The 21596-nt window shown below is 38.0% G+C and overlaps 1 protein-coding gene across 6 annotated transcripts; it reads left to right on the forward strand.

The window, feature by feature from the left end:
• Positions 1-4430: 4430 nt before the first annotated feature.
• LOC103708202 (NAD(P)-binding Rossmann-fold superfamily protein) lies at positions 4431-20056 on the forward strand. Of its 6 annotated transcripts, none has more exons than XM_089924359.1 (9): positions 4431-4765; positions 10076-11450; positions 15374-15605; positions 15687-15766; positions 18144-18297; positions 18410-18488; positions 18597-18684; positions 19537-19583; positions 19701-20056. In XM_089924359.1, the coding sequence occupies exons 2-9, from the start codon at positions 11339-11341 to the stop codon at positions 19881-19883; spliced, it is 975 nt and encodes a 324-aa protein (XP_089780485.1). In that variant the 5' UTR covers positions 4431-4765; positions 10076-11338; the 3' UTR covers positions 19884-20056. The 6 variants fall into 6 exon arrangements, 5 of the variants coding, with proteins under 5 accessions (XP_089780485.1, XP_088559376.2, XP_088559377.2 ...); XM_088703250.2 differs by lacking the exon at positions 4431-4765 and having other exon boundaries at positions 10080-10326; positions 10993-11450; XM_088703251.2 differs by lacking the exon at positions 4431-4765 and having other exon boundaries at positions 10080-10246; positions 10993-11450.
• Positions 20057-21596: the final 1540 nt, after the last annotated feature.

Raw genomic sequence — 21596 nt, forward strand, 5'->3', positions numbered from 1 at the left:
ATTTAATTTGGAGTTAAGTGTTCATTCTGGATAACTTATAGGTCATATAAATCAAACATTCGATTACAGAGAAAAACATAATTAAGTTTCAATAATTATTTTAACAAATACATGTATAATAAATTTAAAATAGTATTCTTTTAGCTAAATTATGGGCCATTGGATTATTACGGAGACTGGACTCCTCTCGCAACAACTGGCGCACGTCCCGTTTCTTCGTTTTCGGGCACATCACCTTTGGGGGTGACTCGGCCACGGTGGTGGAGTGGATTCTACTGGAAGGCCGAGGGGGAGCAGAGCATCCGCTTCTTGGCGACCTTCGATGGTTGCCTGGTTGGTGAGGGAGTGTGACACATTTCAGGTCGTGTATGTGTATTGAAAGGCGAACAAGGTGGCTAATTGGGTCGTCTCCTATACCGTCTGGCTACACTCACGCGAGATTAGTGTGAGTTGTCGATGTACCAAAAAAAAAAACTACCTCCCTTCTCTTCTCCCCCTTCCCAGTGCCGGCTCGAGCCTTAGGCGACTAAGGCGGTCGCCTAAGGCCCCCAGCCTAGGGAAGGCCCCCACCCCACGGCTCAGTTTTTTTTTTCTTAATTAATGCACAGCTTTCGGATGTGAAAGCTAGCTCATAGGCTATGGGCAGTGGGCGACGGCTACCGGGCTACGCCGCTATAGTGCGTCCCCTTCGGCGTCTCCCGACCCGACGACAGAGACAGGCTAGCCGCCTAGGCCTTGGGCAACGGCTACAACAACGTCGACAAGCAACGGGCATTTCCTCCCGGCTCCCCCTTGTCTCCCCCCTTCGCTGACGGGCAGCCGGTGCTTTCTTTTTTATTGCTGAACCTTCTTCGATTCTCGGCAGGCTCGGCAGCTCGGCTTCTTCAGTTCTTCAACTTGACAGCTCGGGTTTCAGAGTGCAAAAGAACGATTTGAAGCCCCTGCTCCGGAGTCCAGGTTCCACTGCTCCATCTCTCCTCGCCGTCCTCGGCTCCGACCTCCGGGCTCCGGCCTCCTCGGCTAGTCGCTGTAGTCGGCTCTGCTCTAAATTCCACCGTCCTCAATCCTCCTAGGCTTCTCCTCCGGCTCCAAGAAGGCAAGAACCCGGCGAGTGGCGAGCCACCGGCCAGATCTTCTCTCTAGCTTATGGACCGCCGGCCGGATCTCCTCTGCAGCTCTCCTCACTGATGTCGCCATCCTCGGCTCCTCCGACCTCCGGACTCTGCCGCTTCGTGGCTCCGGCCTCGTCAGCTCCGCTTCAAAGTCCACAAACCACTGTCCTCTATTAGCATCCCAATTCCTACTTTCCCACTTCCCAGGCAGTACCACAGTGGCGACTGGCGAGCCTATCTATTGATTAATCAGTAATCACTAATGACTAATGAGGGAGTTATATGGTATTTGTTATTTTATTATCTCATAGTTATGTGAGCACCGAGTAGTTGTATATGAAGAGAATTTCTTTCATATGCCATCAGTTTTTCTCTGAGTTGCTGTTATTGGCTTATTGCATTTAATATTGTACAATAATAGAAAAAGCCAAGGGAATATGTGGCCAACTGATTAATTTTTTGGTCCAATTAATTTTGATTTAGTCAAGTTAGAGATACTACAATTGATTTTTTTTTTTTTGGTCCAATTGTAGGTTGGTTGTGACTTCGGCTGTTCGGCCTCTTCTCGCCATCGAGTTTGGCACTATTCGGCCTCTTCTCTCTGTCAAGTTCGGCACTACTTGTCGGAACCTGAGTTCATTTTTTTTTGACACAATCAAATTTTATCATTTTTAACTTTTTTATATTTTAATTTGTTTGTAGTGTTTTTTTAATTTCTTTGTTTGATAATATTATTTTTAGATTAAAATGTCTAATAGAAAATATGAATGTGGGTATGAAAAACTCAAAAAGAAAAGAAAAAGCGATAAACTCATTCAATCTCAAAAAGAAGCTCTAGATAGATTTGTTGTCACAAATAAGGAAAAAACCACATCAAGTTCAACTCAAGAATTAGCAACAGAGCATGCATTCGAAATAGAGTTAGAAAATGACATAAAAAGAATGAAACAAAATGAGATTGACAACCAAATTCATAGTAGTATTCAAACATCTACTGAAACAATATCTAGTGAAGAGCACAATGAAGAATCAGATGGAGATAGGATAAACAAGAAAAAAGATTATGAAACTAGTTCTATTCCTATAAATTTATATGATCCTGGTCAATGAAAAAATATTGATACAAAGTTGAGAGATTTAATAGTGGACAAAGGTCCAATTAGAGATTATGATCTTCATTTTTCTAAGGATGAAAACAATAGACATTTCTCTACGATACATTACATTCGTAAGTTACCTAATGGTGAAAAACATGATAGAAGATGGTTAGTGTATTCGAAGGATTTGGATAGGGTATATTATTTTTGTTGTAAATTATTTGATTCAAAACCTAGCACGTGTCAATTAGTCAATGAAGGAACTAGAGATTGGAATAATCTAGGTATCAAGCTCCAAAGTCATAAAATAACTAATTAACATATCACTAGCATGAATAGGTGGATTGATTTAGAAGTGAAATTGCTAAAAAATAAGACAATTGATAAAAGTCTCCAAGAACAAATAAACCAAGAGAAAGATCATTGGAAAAAAGTTCTATTGAGAATTATTGTTGTCGTGAAAAATCCTTCAAAAAATAATTTAGCATTTCGAGGAAAAAAAGAAAAGATCTATCAAAGCAATAATGAAATTTTTTTAAGTCTTATTGAAATGATTGCAGAATTTGATCCAGTAATGCAAGAACATGTTCGACGCATTCAACATGGTGAAATTCACAATCATTATTTAGGTCATAATATTCAAAATGGATTGATTCAAATATTAGCATATGAAATTAAAGCTATAATAATTAAAAGATTAAAAAAGCAAAATACTTTTCTGTAATACTTGATTGCACTCCTGATGCAAGCCATCAGGAACAAATGACCTTAAGTTTAAGATGTGTAGATACTTCAACAAGTCCAGTAAAAGTACAAGAATATTTTTTAGAATTTTTAGAAGTAGATGATATCTCTGAAAAGGCCTTTTTAATGAACTTATAAATATAATAGAAAAACATAAACTTGAAATTAATGATATAAAAGGATAAGGGCATGACAATGAGTCTAATATGAAAGGAAAACATCAAGGTGTACAAAGAAGATTATTAGATATAAATTCTAGAACATTTTACACACCATGCGGATGTCATAACTTGAATTTAGTATTATGTGATACTGCTAACTCATGTTTTAAGGCTATTTTTTTTTTGGAGTGATACAACAAATTTATATCTTATTTTCTTCTTCTACAAAACGATGAAAATATTTTACAAAATAATATATTCACATTGACTCTTAAACCCTTATTACAGATACGTTGGGAAAATCGTATTGAAAGTGTCAAAACAATTAAAAACCAAGCTCCTAAAATAAGAGATGTCTTAGTTCAATTAGCGAAAACTAGTGAAGATCCTAAAATAAAGAGTAAAGCTACATGCTTAGCTACATATGAGATTGAAAATTTTGAATTCTTATTAGGCATGAATATTTGGCATGATATATTGTTTGCTGTTATTTGAGTTTAGTAAGATTTTACACTCTAAAGACATACATATTGATGTTGCTATAGATCAATTAAAAGGTTTTCTTTCTTATTTGAAAAGTTATAGAGAAAATGGATTCATGAATACTTTGAATTCATCTAAAGAAATTGCAAATGAAATAAAAATAGAACCTACATTTCATGAAAAACGTGTGATTCGTAGAAAAAAATATTTTGATGAAAATAGTTTTGATGAGACAGCAAAATCAGCTGAAGAATCTTTTAGAATTGATTACTTTTTATATATAGTAGATCAAGCTATTTCTTCAATTCAAAATAGGTTTGAACAATTTATCATATATGAAAATATTTTTGGTTTTTTGTTTAATTTTAGAAAGTCAAAATCTTCGAATGAAGATGATTTGGAAAAGTATATATTGTCTTAATCTTGAAAACTTTTTAAAGTATGGTGAATATTTTGATATTGATGGTCTTGATTTGTTTTCAAAGTTAAAAATTTTAAAAGAAGTTTTACTAACACAAACTAATATCTCCATTGATATTTTAAGTTTTACAAAAAAAAAAATTCTTTTCCAAATGCATGCATTGCTTACAGAATATTGTTAACAATACCTGTAACAGTTGCTTCTGTTGAAAGAAGTTTTTCAAAATTAAAGTTGATAAAATCTTATTTGCGGTTAACTATGTCACAAGAAATATTAAATGGATTAATTATATTATTGATTGAAAATAGTATTTTAATGGATCTTGAATACAAAAATTTGATTAGTAATTTTACATGGGAGTTATTTTTAAATAAAATTTTAAAGTATTTTACAGTTATTAAAATTTTTTTATCAAGGATCTTTTCTAGTGAGTTCGGCTCCAAATGTTTTTGGCCGCCCAGCCCCTCCCTACAACCCTTCCAACGCCACCTGCTCCGGTCTCAATCATCCTCCGTTCCCAATCCCTCCCTCCACTTCCTCCAATAGACCCAATCCCATCTCACGCTGCCGCCCTCCCCCACAATTACTGCATCCTCGCCCGCATCCTCACTTGTTTCCACTGCTTCTCCCACGCCCTCCAAATCCTCCAAACCCATCCTCATCTCGACGCATTCCAAGTCTCCACTGCCCGCCGTCTACGGCATGCTCGTCAAGGTGAAGGAGTTCTTGGAGCAGACGGAATTGGAAGTTTCTGATACCGCTTGGATCAATTTGCAATCCAATGGAAGTGGGAGAAAAGACAAGATAAATTTCTTGTGCAAGGAGGAAGATAACTTTCATTCAAATACTTGGATGCCTTCTCATTACAATTCATGACTATTTATAGGCAAGTCATGGGTAACATGAAAAGACAAAAGAAAATGAAAGGTCAAAAGTCACCTTAATATGGGTAACTCACACAATAAAAGACATCAAAACCAACTAAATTCTCTTAGGGAATTTAAAAGGTCAAAAGACACCTGCCTCTTGAAATACCTATAACTTTCTAACCATAACTCGGATTTTAATGTTCTTAGACTTGTTGGAAAGAAGAGAAAGAGACCTAAAACTTTTATGTTAATAACTTTTCTAAATTCGGCCATTTAATACTCTGAAAATGGCATGCAAGTTGTCTATCGTTGATGCACCTGCATCATACTCCCCCGGTTGAAGCTCAACTTGTCTTCGAGTTGTCCAATGCCTCTTCTTTATCATGATATGGAATTAGATCAGAAATATTGAAGGTAGCAGAAACTCCATAGTCATCAGGAAGTTCAATTTGATAGGCATTTTCTCCAATACGCTTAAGAACTCGAAATGGTCCATCAGCACGATCTTGTAATTTGCTATATCTTCCATGGGGGAATCGTTCTTTACGAAGATGAATCCATACAAGGTCGCCTTCTTTAAATGATGCCGAGCGTCGATACTTATCAGCTCTCTCCTTAAACTTTTGATTGCTCTTCTCAATCTTGGATCGAACTTGCTCATGCATCTTTTTGATTTCATTAGCTCTTGCTTCTGCATCACCGCTAAATCGAACAACATGAGGAAGGGGAGCTAGATCAAGGGGGCCATTAGGATTGCACCCATAGACGATCTCAAAAGGACTAGCACCGGTAGTAGAACTACTTGAGCGGTTGTATGCAAACTCCGCTTGAGGAAGAATTAAGTCCCATTGCTTCTTGTTATTGCCCAAATAACTTCGAATAAGATTGCCAAGGCTTCGATTCACCACTTCCGTTTGACCATCGGTTTGTGGATGATGAGAAGAACTGAACTGAAGTTTGGTGCCCAATTTCGCCCATAAAGTCCGCCAAAAGTGTCCTACAAATTTTGAATCTCGGTCCGAAGTGAAAGTCTTTGGAATGCCATGAAGTTTGACAATCTCTCGAAAATAAAGATCAGCAATTTTAGATGCATCATAGGTCTTCTCGCAAGGTACAAAATGTGCCATTTTAGAGAATCGATCAACAATCACCATGATCGAATCCTTTCCACGTTGAGTGCGAGGAAGACCAAGAACGAAATCAATACTTACATCCTCCCATGGAGCTTGAGGTATAGGAAGAGGAGTATAAAGGCCGGTGTTTTGAGCTCGGCTTTTGGCAATATGGCATGTTCGACATAAGTTGACATGTCTCTCTACATCCTTTCTCATCTTCGGCCAAAAGAAATTTTCTTTGATAAGGATTAAAGTCTTGTCTCGGCCAAAGTGTCCTCCAAGTCCTCCATTATGGGCTTCTTTGATGATTGCTTGGCGAAGAGAGCAATTAGGAATACATAATTGGTTACCTTTAAATAAGTAACCTTCTTGAATTGAATAATCTTCATGAGGAGCATCACTGCATCGAGCCCAAATATCGCCAAAATAATCATCATTAGAATAGAGATCTTTGATGAAATCAAAACCGATTATCTTAATCTCCAAGGTTGACAACAAAGCATGTCTTCGACTAAGAGCATCCGCAACTTGATTGAGACTTCCGGCTTTATGACGGATGGTGAAGGTAAAAGATTGCAAAAATTCAATCCACTTGGCATGCCTTGCACTAAGCTTGTGTTGAGTATTGAGGAATCGCAAGGCTTCATGATCGGAGTAGAGAACAAATTCCTTAGTCACAAGATAGTGCCGCCAATGACGAAGAGCCTCAACAATAGCATAAAATTCTTTATCATATGTTGAATAGTTCTTTCGCCCATCTCCAAGTTTGGCACTAAAGAAGGCAATAGGGCGTCCTTCTTGACTAAGCACTGCGCCAATGCCCACATTAGAGGCATCACAATCCACCTCGAAAACTTTTTCAAAATCTGGCAAGGCAAGGATAGGGGCCGTTGTCATTAATACCTTAAGCTTCTCAAAACTTTCTTGAGCCTCTATAGTCCATTGATAGGATCCACCTTTCAAACAATTTGTGATGGGGGCCATAATAGAACTAAAATGTCGTATAAACCTTCGATAAAATGTGGCCAACCCATGAAAGCTCCGGATCTCGTGAATGGTACGAGGTACCGGCCAACTAGAGATAGCTTCAATCTTCTTAGGATCAACTTTGATGCCGTTGGCAGTGACCATATAACCCAAAAATATTAGGCTATCAGTCAAGAAGTCGCATTTGCGAAGGTTGACATAGAGCTTCTCCTTTCGCAAGATCATAAAAATTTGTCTAAGATGCTCCAAGTGTTGCTCTTGATCCCTGCTATAGACCAAAATGTCGTCAAAGTAAACAACGACAAATTTACCTATATAAGGCTTGAAGATTTGATTCATGAGGCGCATGAATGTGCTTGGTGCATTAGAGAGCCCAAATGGCATCACAAGCCATTCATATAGTCCATCTCTTGTCTTGAATGCCGTCTTCCATTCGTCACCCGGTCTCATGCAAATTTGATGATAGCCACTTCGAAGATCAAGCTTGGAGAAGATGCAAGCGCCGGCAAGTTGATCTAACATGTCGTCTAGCCGAGGGATAGGAAAACGGTATTTGATGGTGATCTTGTTAACAGCTCGACTATCAATACACATGCGCCATGTTCCATCCTTTTTGGGGACAAGTAAGGCAGGAACCGCACATGGACTCATGCTTTCACGTACCAAGCCTTTGGCCACCAACTCGTTCACTTGTCTTTGTCATTCTTCATGCTCCTTGGGACTCATTCTATATGCCGCCTTATTTGGTAAAGTTGCACCTGGCATAAGATCAATGCAATGTTGAATTTCTCTCATTGGTGGAAGACCAGAAGGAATTTCATCGGGAGTCACATCTCGGAATTCCTGCAAAAAAGAAGTAATCTTGGGTGGCAATAAATTGTCCTCCGGATTAGATTCCACCACTATAAGAGCATATGCTTGGGAGGCTTCTCGAATTTCAACTTCAAACTCTGCCATGGACAAAAAGGTACTTCCCTCTCCCTTAATGGGTTTGGGTGTGTTGTCCATTTTTGAAGGCCCAAGGGTTATTTTGACACCATCATTCAAGAATGCATAAGTATTTTTGTATCCATCATGAACAACCCTTCTATCAAATAACCATGGCCTCCCCAAAAGTAAATGGCAAGCATCCATAGGAACCACGTCACACCATATTTCATCACGGTAATTTTTTTCCAATTGAAAATTGAACAAGGCAACGTTGGGAAATTTTTACCTCATTTCCTTTCTTGAGCCAAGAAAGAGAATATGGGTGGTGGTGAGGTTTTGTCTTGAGTTTCAACTTTTCCACCATCTCCATTGAGACGCAATTCTCGCAACTTCCTCCATCGATAATAACATTGCAAATTTTGCCATGAGCCGTACATCGAGTATGAAAGATGTTGTGCCGGAGCCACATGTGATCATCTTCGCTTCGTATTGAATTCAGGGTTCGACGGACCACAAGAGCTTCACCATGATCACTATATGTGATGTCTCCTTCAATTTCATCATAGATAGAATCTGACTCATTTTCTTCACTATCACCTTCTTCGGCAAGAGAAACCACTCTTCTATTTGGACACTCAGAAGCAATGTGCCCATAGCCAGAACACTTGAAACATTGAGGTCGAGATGATGTTGGCCGAGAAGAAGATGAAGCATCTTTTTTCACCATCGTGGTTGGCTTAGATGTAGAAGATGAATGAGATTGCGATGCACTCCCCCAGTTAGGAATGCCCTCACGCTTGAAATTTCGGCCTCCAGGAGCATTTGTTAAACCCTTTTCTCGCCGTTGTTGAAGTTGGCGTTCTACCTTAGTAGCAAGTTTAATAACATCATTAAGAGAAATAAAAGAATGGAGGTGTACCATATCATGGATGTCACGCCTCAATCCGCTAAGGTAACGAGCTATTGTTTGCTCTTCGGCCTCTGCCACACCACAACGAACCATAAGATTGTCGAACTCTTCAGTGTACTCCTCCACGGTTCGCATCCCTTGAGTGAATTGATACATAGTGAGAAATGCATCTTGAAGGTAATTTTCGGGAAGGTACTTTTTGCGAAGCTCTTTCTTCATTTTCTTCCAAGTACGAATCTTGGTTTTGCCCTCCTTTGCTCTTTGCAACTTGAGGCGCTCCCACCATATTGATGCATGCTTTCGAAGCTTGATGGCTACAATCTTCACTTTAAGCTCATCGGGGACCTCTTTGTAGTCAAAGATCCGCTCAACAGTGTTAAGCCAATCTAGAAAGATGTCGGGTTGCATTTTTCCTTCAAACTCAGGAATGTCTACCCTGATATCTGGAAATCGAAATTGATGACGATGTTGGTGAGATGAAGAAGAGTTGCTCCCCCTACCACGACGTAAACTTTGGTCACGGAAGGTGTTGCGATCTTCTTCAGTGGTGCCGCCCTCCTCTTCACTCGGGTTTTGCTCATAACGAGCCAACCTTTCGGTAAGATTTTGGACTTGCCGCCGCAACTCATCATTCTCTATGTCGCGAAGATCTCGCTCTCTACGAGATTCTTCATCGCTAGAACGACTTTTGTTGCCTCGGCTTGCCATGGTTGGTTGAAGCTTGCGTCAACACCACCACGAGAAATGCGATAGGATTCCTCTCGAAACGTCAAGAGATGATAACCCGGGCTCTGATACCACTTGATACCGCTTGGATCAATTTGCAATCCAATGGAAGTGGGAGAAAAGACAAGATAAATTTCTTGTGCAAGGAGGAAGATAACTTTCATTCAAATACTTGGATGCCTTCTCATTACAATTCATGACTATTTATAGGCAAGTCATGGGTAACATGAAAAGACAAAAGAAAATGAAAGGTCAAAAGTCACCTTAATATGGGTAACTCACACAATAAAAGACATCAAAACCAACTAAATTCTCTTAGGAAATTTAAAAGGTCAAAAGACACCTGCCTCTTGAAATACCTATAACTTTCTAACCATAACTCGGATTTTAATGTTCTTAGGCTTGTTGGAAAGAAGAGAAAGAGACCTAAAACTTTTATGTTAATAACTTTTCTAAATTCGGCCATTTAATACTCTGAAAATGGCATGCAAGTTGTCTGTCGTTCATGCACCTGCATCAGTTTCGATCCTGATATCGGATCGACCGAAACTGCGGGAGATGCAGATTGGATGACGCCCTCTAGCTGTATAGAATCAGCTATTGGTCTCCTACGCGGTCCTGAAGAATGGGCTCTGCAGAGATGGGAAGGTGGCGCAGGCACACCAGCTGTTCGACAAAGTGCTTCAGAGAGGTTCGAACCACCGAGGAGATTTTGGATACTTATACATAACTAAGGAACTCAAAAAATATGTTTCGATTAGCCTTTTTTAGGTGAGGTTCTGACAAATAGTATCACAGAGAGTCTAACCCATCGTAGACCACGGGCCGATCTTGGTGCTTGTGATTAGATTTAAATGAATTGCCGATCATGGTGCTTGTGATTAGATTTAAATGAGTTTAGAGTAGACCACGAGCCAATCGTGGTGCTTGTGATTAGATTTAAATGGATTGTTGATCGTGGTGCTTGTGATTAGATTTAAATAGGTTTGAACTCTTGACCTGACGAGGACGTTAGAGCTTAAATAAAGAGAGTATGTGAGGACATGTGCACACAGACGTGCGTTTAGTCTCATATCAATTATTCACTGGAGAGATTTTGGATACTTATATAGGACTAAGGAACCCAAAAATACCTTTCGCCTAGCTTTTTTAGGTGAGGTCCTGAGTTATGATAGTAAGGAGATTGCTTCCTTCTTTGAACTTGATTGCACAGCTTCGGAAGCTTGAGGTTGTCTCATTTGACGTGTAAAGGTGCTTCTCCATGCGTTGTGCATGGAGAAGAGGCCAAATTCAGCGTGGAATCTGTTGATATGTATTCCATTTGCAACTGCAATGGTATATCAGAGTGTTTATATTTAAAGAATGATATGGCTGGCAGAGATATCAAGCCTGATTTGGACATGTATCAGATCCTTATAAGCTGCCTTTGTTGATTAGGTGAAACTTTGGATGGGAGAGTGCTTGATGGCAGAGATGATTGAGCTTGATCTCAGGCCAGATTCTGCTATATGTGCTGGCTTGGTTTGCGGGTTCTGCACGGAGAGAGATCTCATTAAAGCAGAATCACTTGTGAAGTACTTGGCAGAAAGGTTTTCAGATCTATGACAGCAAAATTTACAATGCTCTAATCAGGGGACGCTGCAGGAGATAATAGTTTGATAAGTTGCACAGCTAGAATTTCTTCTTGATCAAATCACATACCTGAAGAAAGAAAATTTCAGATGCCTGTAGAAGAGCCTGTATATCAGAATTATCTGAAAATATTCATTTCTCATCGGCTGGGATGGATAGCTTAGGGGGCTACACGTCTGAATTTTTGCTGACAAAAAAACAGGGTAACTCGTTCCATCTATTGCAAAAGGAGGATTTTTGTTCTTCAATAATTCATCTGACAGGTACTTAATTCTTAGAGTTTAGACTGTAATTGATTTATAATATTTTTTATGTCGAAACTATGTTAACATGCTTATGATGCTCCTGGCCTTACTTGCACTGTGTATTAGTTGCGAAATTATTATTTTAGTTGTCCATCTAAATTTGACCTTCATGAATTTTAAGTTGTACATGAGAATATACCTTGAGTTTGTTCATTTGATGGAAGTGCTGCAACTGCAAGTAATAGATTGCTAAGTGGCCTATTTGGAATTTCAACAAATAGGCTGAAACTTTGGGAGAAGATGCTGGGAGAAGACCACCACAGAATAGAAAACAAGAACCATATCCCTGTGACGCAGGGGAGGTTAAAAAAGGAGGGATTTAAGTAAGGATCAAGGAGGAAGAGGAGACTGGGAAAGCGAGGCCTAGCCTGGTTCTTTTAGGGCCTCCCGGTGGCCCGGCTCGTCAAGCCTGCAGTGTGCCTAAGCTTGCTTAAATCAGGCATTCAAGGTCGGGCCAAGCAGGCTGGGTATTTTTGATCCTACATAAGTTTTTATGTTACTCTTCTTTTAGGACTCGTTTTGTCACTTTTCTTTTGCGACTCCTTGGTTCTCAAAATAGGAAGAGGAGGGAAAAGTATGGTCAGCAGAAAACCAAAAAAAAACTTCTTATTTGGTTAGAATTTTCAAAGGAGAGAAATGAAAAAGCAGTATTTTTATAGGAATAAGATTCTCATGAAAAAGAAAAATTCATAAGGAACAAAGAAAAGGTACTTTTCCAACGGTTTGAAATTGGATTATTTTTCTCCAAAACTACTCTTAAGCCATCAAAATCGATTTTTCTATTTAATAAAGATATAATAGATATTTCATACAATTTTTCTAAGAAAGTGATGCTCAACCAAATATAACCCACTCTGAAATATACTATTCTTTTTTACCAACCAATTATGTCAAAACTATTTTTTTCAAGCACTAGGAATCAACTTTCAGAAGAAAAAAAAAATTCGGTGAGAAATTTTTTCTACAAACCAAGCGGGCGAACTGAACGTGTGATTTTAGAGCGGGAGGAGTAGTTTCTTTCCGTTTCTGTTTTTGAAACGGAAGAAGAAGAGCCAATACTTAAATGGTGCAACTAAATTAATATGGACCCAGTCATTACTTCAAGAATTTGGGCTTATTGCTGTCATCCAGCCATCCTACAGCGTGACAAAAATGGAACAACATATCTTTAGAACAGACGAAATCAAGCTTGTAATTTGCTGATTAGTACACCAAATTATGTTATATTATATTTATTAGTTATATAGATTTAATACGTCCCAAAGAATTTCATGCATTTTTTTTATCGTGATATTTAGATGGACATGAAATCAAGCTTATGATCTGCTCTACTTATAATTTACATTTTATTTTCTCTTATTACCCTCGAAGCAGCAATTAGAATGGCTTCTTCTTTCTGTTGAATTGGATTTACCTATTTCATTCTCGAGACTAACTGGTTCAAATCTCGATCCTATTTCATTACCCCATCTCACGGCTTCGTTTTTTCCTCTTTTTTTCCCTCTCTCTTTCCCTTCGATGCATAGCAATAGACTATATATTGGATATGGTCCTCTCCTCATATCTCTGAACCTCCAAATCTCGGTGAAGGTATGATTCTATCCCAAATCATCTGGTATTGCCTATCAAAAACTTCTACTAACTTGGTTCCTGATTTTTTTTTTCTTCTCTTGCTTCTCTCTTTGTATCTTCTTTTTCGTTAGTAACAAAGAGAAATGATTACCAAGGATGGGATGGGATTGTAGTTCTCAGGCTGCCCAGCTAGCTGTTTCCGGTTTGTTTGTTTAATGAAACGTTGGAGAGCAACAGTCTCATCCCTCCTCTGCAAGATAGATTGATTTGAAGGTCTCTATTTTTAGGAAGGGAAAGTAGAACATTCTTCGTGAAGAGAGAGAGAGAGAGAGAGAGAGAGAGAGAGAGAGAGAGACGAGGCTCGGGCTCACAGGCATGAGTGCGCAGTTTTGAGATTGTATCATTCATTCATGTCGGAAACTGCGGATTTCTTTTCCTTGAGATGTAATTCAGCTGGATAATGATGCAGCATTCAGAAAAAAAATAAAAAATCAAAATTTGGATAACAAAGAATAAAAAAAAATTTAGAAAATTTGGACTTCAAAATAAATTTATTTACTTAAAGCTAAATATAGGAGAGATAAAATGAACAAACAAGAGCAAAATATCACCTTTTGCAAAGATATATGTTATCATGAATTTATTAGAGAAAAAAACTCTTAAGTTAATCATTTTCATGAGTAAATCATGAAATTCATATATTTAAGAATAATTGAATATCTGGATCGATTCGATTTGTTTTGGAGAGTAATTCAAAAAAAAATTGGGTCGGGAGAAAAGCTGATAATAATAAGAGTTTTTAGTAAGGTTAGAGTTCATTTTGTTCGCTCTCTCTCTCTCTCTCTCTTTTTCAGGCATATATAGGCTAGGCATGGTAGCATGGAAAGCCCTAAGGCTTTGGCTCCTTAATATTTCTATAAATATTTGATCCCAGAGATTTCTTCAAATCATTCTCTGTTTCTTTCCCCATTTAGTCGAATATGTGTTTGCTTGATGGATATGTTTAACATAATTAATATATTATTCATTAATTAGCCTACACATCAACAGGCATTAGGAAGATAATTAAGGTATTTCTTACTACCAATCTACTCAAAAAAAAAAAGAAGAAGATCAAAGCCTGCATCTTTTGGCATATCAACCAAGATGTTAGAATATATGCTGATGCTGAAGACAATATTTTGATATTCCTTGTGAGTTTAAGAATCAAACTTTGCAGGCTCCATTACACAGTGAAAGATTGGCTTTTTGGGGTGGACGATCCACAATGCAATAACGCATGGTTGCTTTTTGGCTATCTTTCTTGACTCGCTACTCCCATTAGAAACGACATGGGTGCTGTCTTGGCTATCAGAGTTAGGTAGTGATGAGAGCCTTTGCCCTCCCGTTGGAGAGCAGCGGGACCCTTGGTGTTGGAATTTTGCGGCTTCCCCAATGACCCGTCCGTATCAATGCTTCCCTTCCTTTTCCAACCAACCCAACACAACCCATCATGATGCCTCCCCTAGCCCATGCCTCAGGAATAAGATGGCTTCAGAAATCTACATTCCCATGGGCTCAGCTCCTCATCCAATCACGGACCACCTTTCTACGCTGTACAGTGTTCCATCCGATCATCTAGGTTGTGTGGTGGCTGACTACTATCTTCCCATGTCTTTTTGCTATATAAGAGGAGAAAGAGGTCAAGTTTTTCACCTGAACTTATTGGAGTAGGTCTTTCTACTTCATCTTGGTATTTGCTGTCTGAGTTGCACTCCATGAAAGAGACGCTGAGGTATCTGATAGGTGTGGCAGGACCAAGTGGCTTCGGGTCCTGCTCTACTGGAGAGCAAGTGACTCGAGATGTTTCATGTTCAATTCCTCCTAATCTAACTGCAATAATCACTGGTCACTCTCTCTCTTTCTCTCTATCTATCTAATTCATGCATGGAGTTCAATTCTTTACCTCGAGCTTCATCGTTCTTATGTGTATTCACGTATGATCATTTTCTTTTCTTGAGAGGACGTGTAAGAAATATTTTAAATTATAATTCTTTGGTAAAATATTTCGAACCGACACTCGTATTTGTGTTTTATTCAACAAAATAATATTAAGGTTCATGTTCTGCTGTATATTGTTTTCATGAATTCTCGTAATTAATAATAACTAACCACAAATTGCAGATTTTTTTCTCCATGTTTTTAAGCTCAATTGTTCTAGATCTTGCTACTAGAGAAGAAGAAAAAAGAAAAAAAAAAGATTTGAGTTTATAATTCAACTAACTAGTACTTATTTTTTTCATCACTGGTTTTATGATGATGATATATAGGTGGAACGTCAGGTATCGGAGCAGAGACAGCAAGAGTGTTGGCCAAAAGAGGGGTGAGGCTGGTGATGCCTGCAAGGAACCTAAAGAGAGCTGCTGAAGTTAGAGAGGGGATTCGGCGAGAGAGCCCAGAGGCTGAGATCATCGTAATGGAGATGGATCTGAGCTCATTTGCTTCCATTCAGAGATTTTGCTCGGAGTTTCTCTCTCTCGGACTACCACTCAACATTCTCATGTGAGCTCCAAACTGACGCTTTATTTCAATTCTCGGCATTCTTGATTTCCTCTTTCAAATCTTATATATTTAAATTCGCAGCAACAACGCTGGGAAGTTCTCAAAGAAGTTGGAGCTCACTGGAGACAAATTGGAGATGACTTTCGCTACGAATTACTTGGGTAATATTTCATGCATGTCGCTCTACACTATGCATGCATGCCATCCTTAATTTTGCTTTCAAGCCATCCATCCACATCTGACCTTTATAGAAATGTACGACGTCTCTCTTTTCTTAGCTGCCGCTGGAAAGCGTGCATTTGGTTGTAGACTTCCGGTGCAGGCAAGCTTCACGTGTCACGTATCTTGACCATGACATGCACATGGATTGCCGACATATATCATTAGCGGCAGCATGATGCTGCTACGCCCATTGCACCTAAGCCTCTAACTTGCTCTCTTTCTATGGTGCCATGCCTGGCCTGATGACTGCATGCAAAAGCGAACCGCATATGGGACATCACGTAATTATGTGAGAATTTTTTTTTTGGTTCTAAACACTCTTACCATACTTTTGGCTTTAGCTGTGGTTTCCCGAGCAAGGCAGTTGGACTTGATCTAGGTCTCTAGGGACCCATGCGGGCATGCGTTTAGTTCTACATCGATCATTCGCTAGGTAAATTTTAAGTATTTATACAGAAGAAAAGAACCCAAATAATACTTTCTAACTAGCATTTTTGGGTGAAGTAGTAGGTTGTTACAATTGGTATCAGAGAAGATCTGACTCATAACCTATGTGGACTAGGAGACACTGCAACACGAATCCATTGAGACTGACCACCGGTCAATTGTAATGCCTGTGATTAGATTTGAATGGATTTGAACTTTTAGCCTGATGAGCACGTCGGAGCTTAAATGGGGGAGCTATGTGGGGACCTGTGCTGGGGCGTGTATTTAGTCCTACATTGGTTATTCGTTAGGTAGATCTTGAGTTCTTAAACAGAAGCAAGAAACTTGGGTCTAAAACTTAGACCTTGATCAATCATTTATTTTGGCAGGTTTATTCCAGGAGGTACTACTTTCTTCGATTGGCCGTTTTTAAGTTTGAAGTTTAAAAAGGCCAGGCCAGTATTTGGAAGTAACTTCTATATCTGACTAAGTTCTAGAGTTCCGATTTCAATTTGACGGCAATTCCTGAAAGTGGGATCACTGTGCGTGTAGTTAATTGGGTCGGTCGATGGGTGGGAGTGGGACGGACCCAATGACCAGATCTCAAAAAGATGGACCAAGGATTGGGGTATAGGCCTGACCCAAATGCTTTGACACCCCTTAAATCGGCTTGGGGGTATACCCTGCCCTGGTGCAATTAACCCAAGGTTGAGGTTTCGAACTTTTTATTCTTTTCCTTGTTCACCTAAGATAATCAGTTTGGGATTCTTTTTTCTTTTTTTTTTCTTTCTTCTTCAAAGTAAAGGAAGAATATTTTCCTAATAAAAGTAAGAGAGAAAAAGGTTAGAATTATGAACCCTAAAAAAAATGGATTTTTCTTAAAAATTATCAACAATCCATCCATTACAGGAAGTGAAATGACAAAACTCTCATGTTCATTTGGCATTTAATAAATCTAATATCTGCATACCACTTTGAGCTTTCGTTTCGAGTTTCAACTTTCTACTCCAAGTTCTCAACTATTGCAATTTGCTTGTCCCATTAAATTTTATAAATACCTATAAATGAAAAAGAGAGAGAAAAATTGACGCGACTCTGAAATGTTAATTCCAAGCATTTTCATGCATTTTCTGCATCCAATGATGCTTGCTAGTCTTGCAACAAAAAATCTCTTTCATTACCACATTTTTTTAACTAATTCATTACGTAATAAGCTCGTGAGATAGTAACTGAAGGCCGCACATTTGGTGCAACCCAAAAGGGTCTAGATAGGTCTTGTTTCGGAGAATTTTGTTGCCAGGACAAGAGATTTGATGGTGGCTTTATCGTTAAATAAAGATTATACATTTTTTTTCTAAATTTTATGGAAAGAAAAGATTAAATGAATTCATACTTGACAAAAGCAAAGGAATGAGAAAGATAATAAAAAAAGTACACATTCTGAATTTAGATGCAACAATAATTATAGGATGATAGTCCTAGCTTTGTATCAAGATTATACATGATAATCTAATTATGATAAATTATAACATAATATAAACAGAGTATATTGAGGGAAGCATGTCAAATCATCACCACTAGAGCTCGCAAGAGTATGCTATAAGGTCACAAGAAATTTTAACTTTCAAAAGGATTGTGAGATATTATTTCCAACATTCTAATTTATCACTATCTTACTAAAGAAAGTTTTTTTTTTTTTTTTGTATCTGTATTAAAAGTGCCATATAGTAGCTAAGACAATGCACTGAAAAATCTGTAAATGTGACTAACTCCAACATATACTTGTGTAGGTGTTGAATATTTTGTACTCAATTGAAATACCAGGAAATAATTGTTAAAGACTGAGGATGCAAAGCTAGTGATTGAAGTACTTTTTTTATTGATTTGCAGGTCATTATTTGCTAACCAAAAATTTACTAGAGAAAATGGTTGAGACAGCAGCTAGGACAGGGATTGAGGGAAGGATTATCAATGTATCCTCGGTGGTTCACAGATGGGTGAAGAGAGAAGGATTCAGATTTTCGGACATGCTCAACCCTAAATAGTATGAGACTTTGTTCATCCTAACATCATTTACTAACTGTTACAAGAATTTCTCTAGGAAGAATATTGACTAAGAAATCACTATGCATTATTTAATTATTTAAATTATACAGTTACAATGGTACACATGCTTATGCAAGGTCAAAATTGGCTAATATAATGCATGCCAAGGAGATTGCAAGGCAATTAAAGGTATTTACATAAAAATATAGTTAATGTCATTGGCAAATACATTTAAAATAACACATATTTCTACTTGGTAAGTTTTATTGAATGATACACATCGATCGATTTTTGCAGGCAAGAAGAGCAAAAGTAACCATCAATGCTGTTCACCCAGGAATCGTAAAGACTGGAATAGTCAAGGATTATAAGGGCTTGATTACAGGCATGAACTAATTAATCCTAGCTATTTATATTTTGAAGAATGATGTGGTGTTAAAAACTAGTAACATAAGATAATAGATCAATTTATAGCTTCATAAAAATACTAAAGTTTTGTCTAGCTTGTGGAACTTGGACAAGGATATGTAATGCCATTTTTTAAGCTAACGATGTTTATTTTTCCTTGTACTTAGAGCTAATGCCAATGTCGTATGAGAAGAGGGAAAAAGAAACTCAGAAACACTTCAGATGGAAGCATCATTGAGTATAAAATACTTAAATAGATCAAGCATGAAAAGAGACAACTTTAGCAAATGTAAGAGCTACAACTGAGAACAATTAGAAGTAAAGGGACGAGTACATTTCTGAATTAACAGCATATGAATTTTGTTTTGGCATGGAATAATGGTCTACGAAAAAGGTAAAGGAAATCCATGTTATAAATTTCAAAACTAGTTGAGTCTTTTTTTTTTTTGTGACTCTTTTGTTTACCTTGACAATTAATAATAATGGAAGAAAATACGTACAATTTCCTACAATGATAGGAAACACAAGCTGCTATAATTGCACTATATTGAATGATAAGAGTTTTGACAGTGTAGAGAGAACTATATTGAAATTACTAAACCATGGATAAATATCAAACTATACATATATAAAACACAAATGTACAAACGCATACAAATGCGTGCACACATGAACATATATGGACATATTTTAGGTAACAAAGTTGAAACTTGGTAGTTTGCGAAGTAATCTAATTTTAATAGAATCTTTTAATTACTCTTGCACAACCAATGTAAGAGCAGTTACTAAGATATATTAAAGAATAAGTTTTGTTGTCATTGTGAAACAGATTTGCTGTTTTTCCTTGCATCAAGGCTGCTTAAATCAGCATCCCAGGTTAGTTGTTAATGTAAGGAAATATTAGTTATACTGTTAGCATCTCCTTTTCTTTTACTATTGAACTTGCATTGCATGAAGATATCTAATTACGATTCTGACTTTTTTCCTCTGTAGGGAGCATCAACAGCATGCTATGTTGCATTGAGTCCGCATATAGTTGGCATCTCTGGAGAATATTTTGTTGACTGTAATGAAAGTCATTGCTCAAGTTTAGCAAATGATGCGAATGAAGCACAAATACTCTGGCAAAAAACAGATGCGTTGCTTCACAAAAGATTGCATCAAGCATACAAATAAATCAAAAACAATTTTCTAATTTTATCGATACATACGCTTATGAAGATTATTTGGATATATGAAAATATCAAAAATTTGTACAAATACACAGTCGTCCATGACTTGGACAACAATGTAGAGATGATTAATGCAAACATGAGACATACATGCTTCACATGGCTATTCTTAAGGCACATATATAAAATCCATGAATGTGAATACTTGTGAAGTGGTATTGGTGGCACTTACCATTGCATTGAGCTGATGGAGCAAAACTAGATTAGACTATATGGTCAAACAGGATCTTTTGTGTTTTAATAAAGTACTAAAAAATCTTAGTTTTGCTTGAAAAAGATATACCAATACCTATACGAGAGATGTTAGTAAACTAATGGAGAGAGTTGCCATATCGAAACATGAATGCCATGGTTTCCAAATCCATGTATTCTTTTGTGCTCCTTGGTATGTAAGATTCGATGATTAAAAATCTTATCAAGGCTAGAGTTAGATATGGAGATGATGTTCGAGCAAGTGAGAAGGTTGAGGTCAACATTGAGGACACTCAGGAAGGAGATGCAAGTGTTAAGAAAGCAAGCTCATCTAGCAAATAAAAATGTCACTAAACAGCAATTGAATGAGAAGGGGCGGATGGTAATGGGGAGGAGGATTAGATAAGTGGATAGGTATCACGGTGGTGAGTTAGGAGAAGCCAAGAGGAGATAGAAACTAGCCGGTGATTAAAAGAGATGGAGTTTAATTAAAATAAAATTTGACATATGCATTGCAAGCATAGGGGGAATGATAGGTACTTGAGATCCTTCCATTGGTTACATGTTAAAGAAGAGAGTTAATTTGAAGGTCCATTTTTTTGGATTAGAATTTAGTATTAATTTTTAAAAAAGTACTCAAGGTTTTATTAGGTAAAAATTAGCGTAGGAAAAGATGATTTCAAGATGATATTTTTTTTGATCTATACGGTTTTTAATTTTAGAAAAAAAGTATTTTATTTAAGATTTTTTTGCTAGAAACAAAATAATTATCATACAGAACCTAGATATGATATGACGCATTGAACATTGGGTTCTCATGGTACTTATCATGGTAGCTTTAGGATACTGTGCAGTACATGTTTTGCGCTGGAAAGGACCGTCTATTTTCAATATGCGCCATTTGTCCCTATGCAATATAAAATACAAGAAATCATTAGATGGATTAAGTGCACCGTAGATTACTAAATTCATCTTGGGATGAATTTATTAGATGATCCATTTGATTTTAGGTGCATCATGGATCGGTTGATCCAGCTAATAGTTTTAGGTTCGAGTGGATCTGGCTCACCATACCCCCATAACCGATGGGACAAAAAGGTTAAGGTGCCAGTGACATCACCGATAAATTGGATTAGGTGAACCGGGTTCGAGCTGACAAACTGGTCCGGGTCAGTTTTGCCCTATATTAGGATTTAGGGCTCCCCACAACCGCAGCCCGTGACAAATGCCACAAGAAAGAAGACTAGAGCGAGATGTCTTGGATGGAGGTATGTGGGGCGGTGCAAATTTTGTTATTCCGGACTCGTTTGCCAAGGTTGTGGCTGCAGGGGGCAGTCAACTCTTCGACACATCAGTTTTGGGTGCGGAGCTACGGGCTGCTTGGGCAGGCCTTCGTCACGCTCGATGTGCCTTACGGGCTAGTTCCATTGTTTTGGAGGGGACTCGGCCACTATCATCAGTTGGA

Source organism: Phoenix dactylifera, chromosome 1 (genome assembly GCF_051530095.1).
Source record: "Phoenix dactylifera cultivar Ajwa chromosome 1, Ajwa_hap1_PhDact_Kaust_v1.1, whole genome shotgun sequence".
Taxonomy (NCBI): Eukaryota; Viridiplantae; Streptophyta; class Magnoliopsida; order Arecales; family Arecaceae; genus Phoenix; species Phoenix dactylifera.

Coding starts and splice junctions, on each gene's coding strand:
- LOC103708202 (XM_088703244.2), top strand. CDS start 14,822: ATGAAAGAGACGCTGAGGTATCTGATAGGTGTGGCAGGACCAAGTGGC. Junction 15,606..15,686: donor CTACCACTCAACATTCTCAT/GTGAGCTCCAAA, acceptor TTAAATTCGCAG/CAACAACGCTGGGAAGTTCT. Junction 18,489..18,596: donor AGATTGCAAGGCAATTAAAG/GTATTTACATAA, acceptor CGATTTTTGCAG/GCAAGAAGAGCAAAAGTAAC.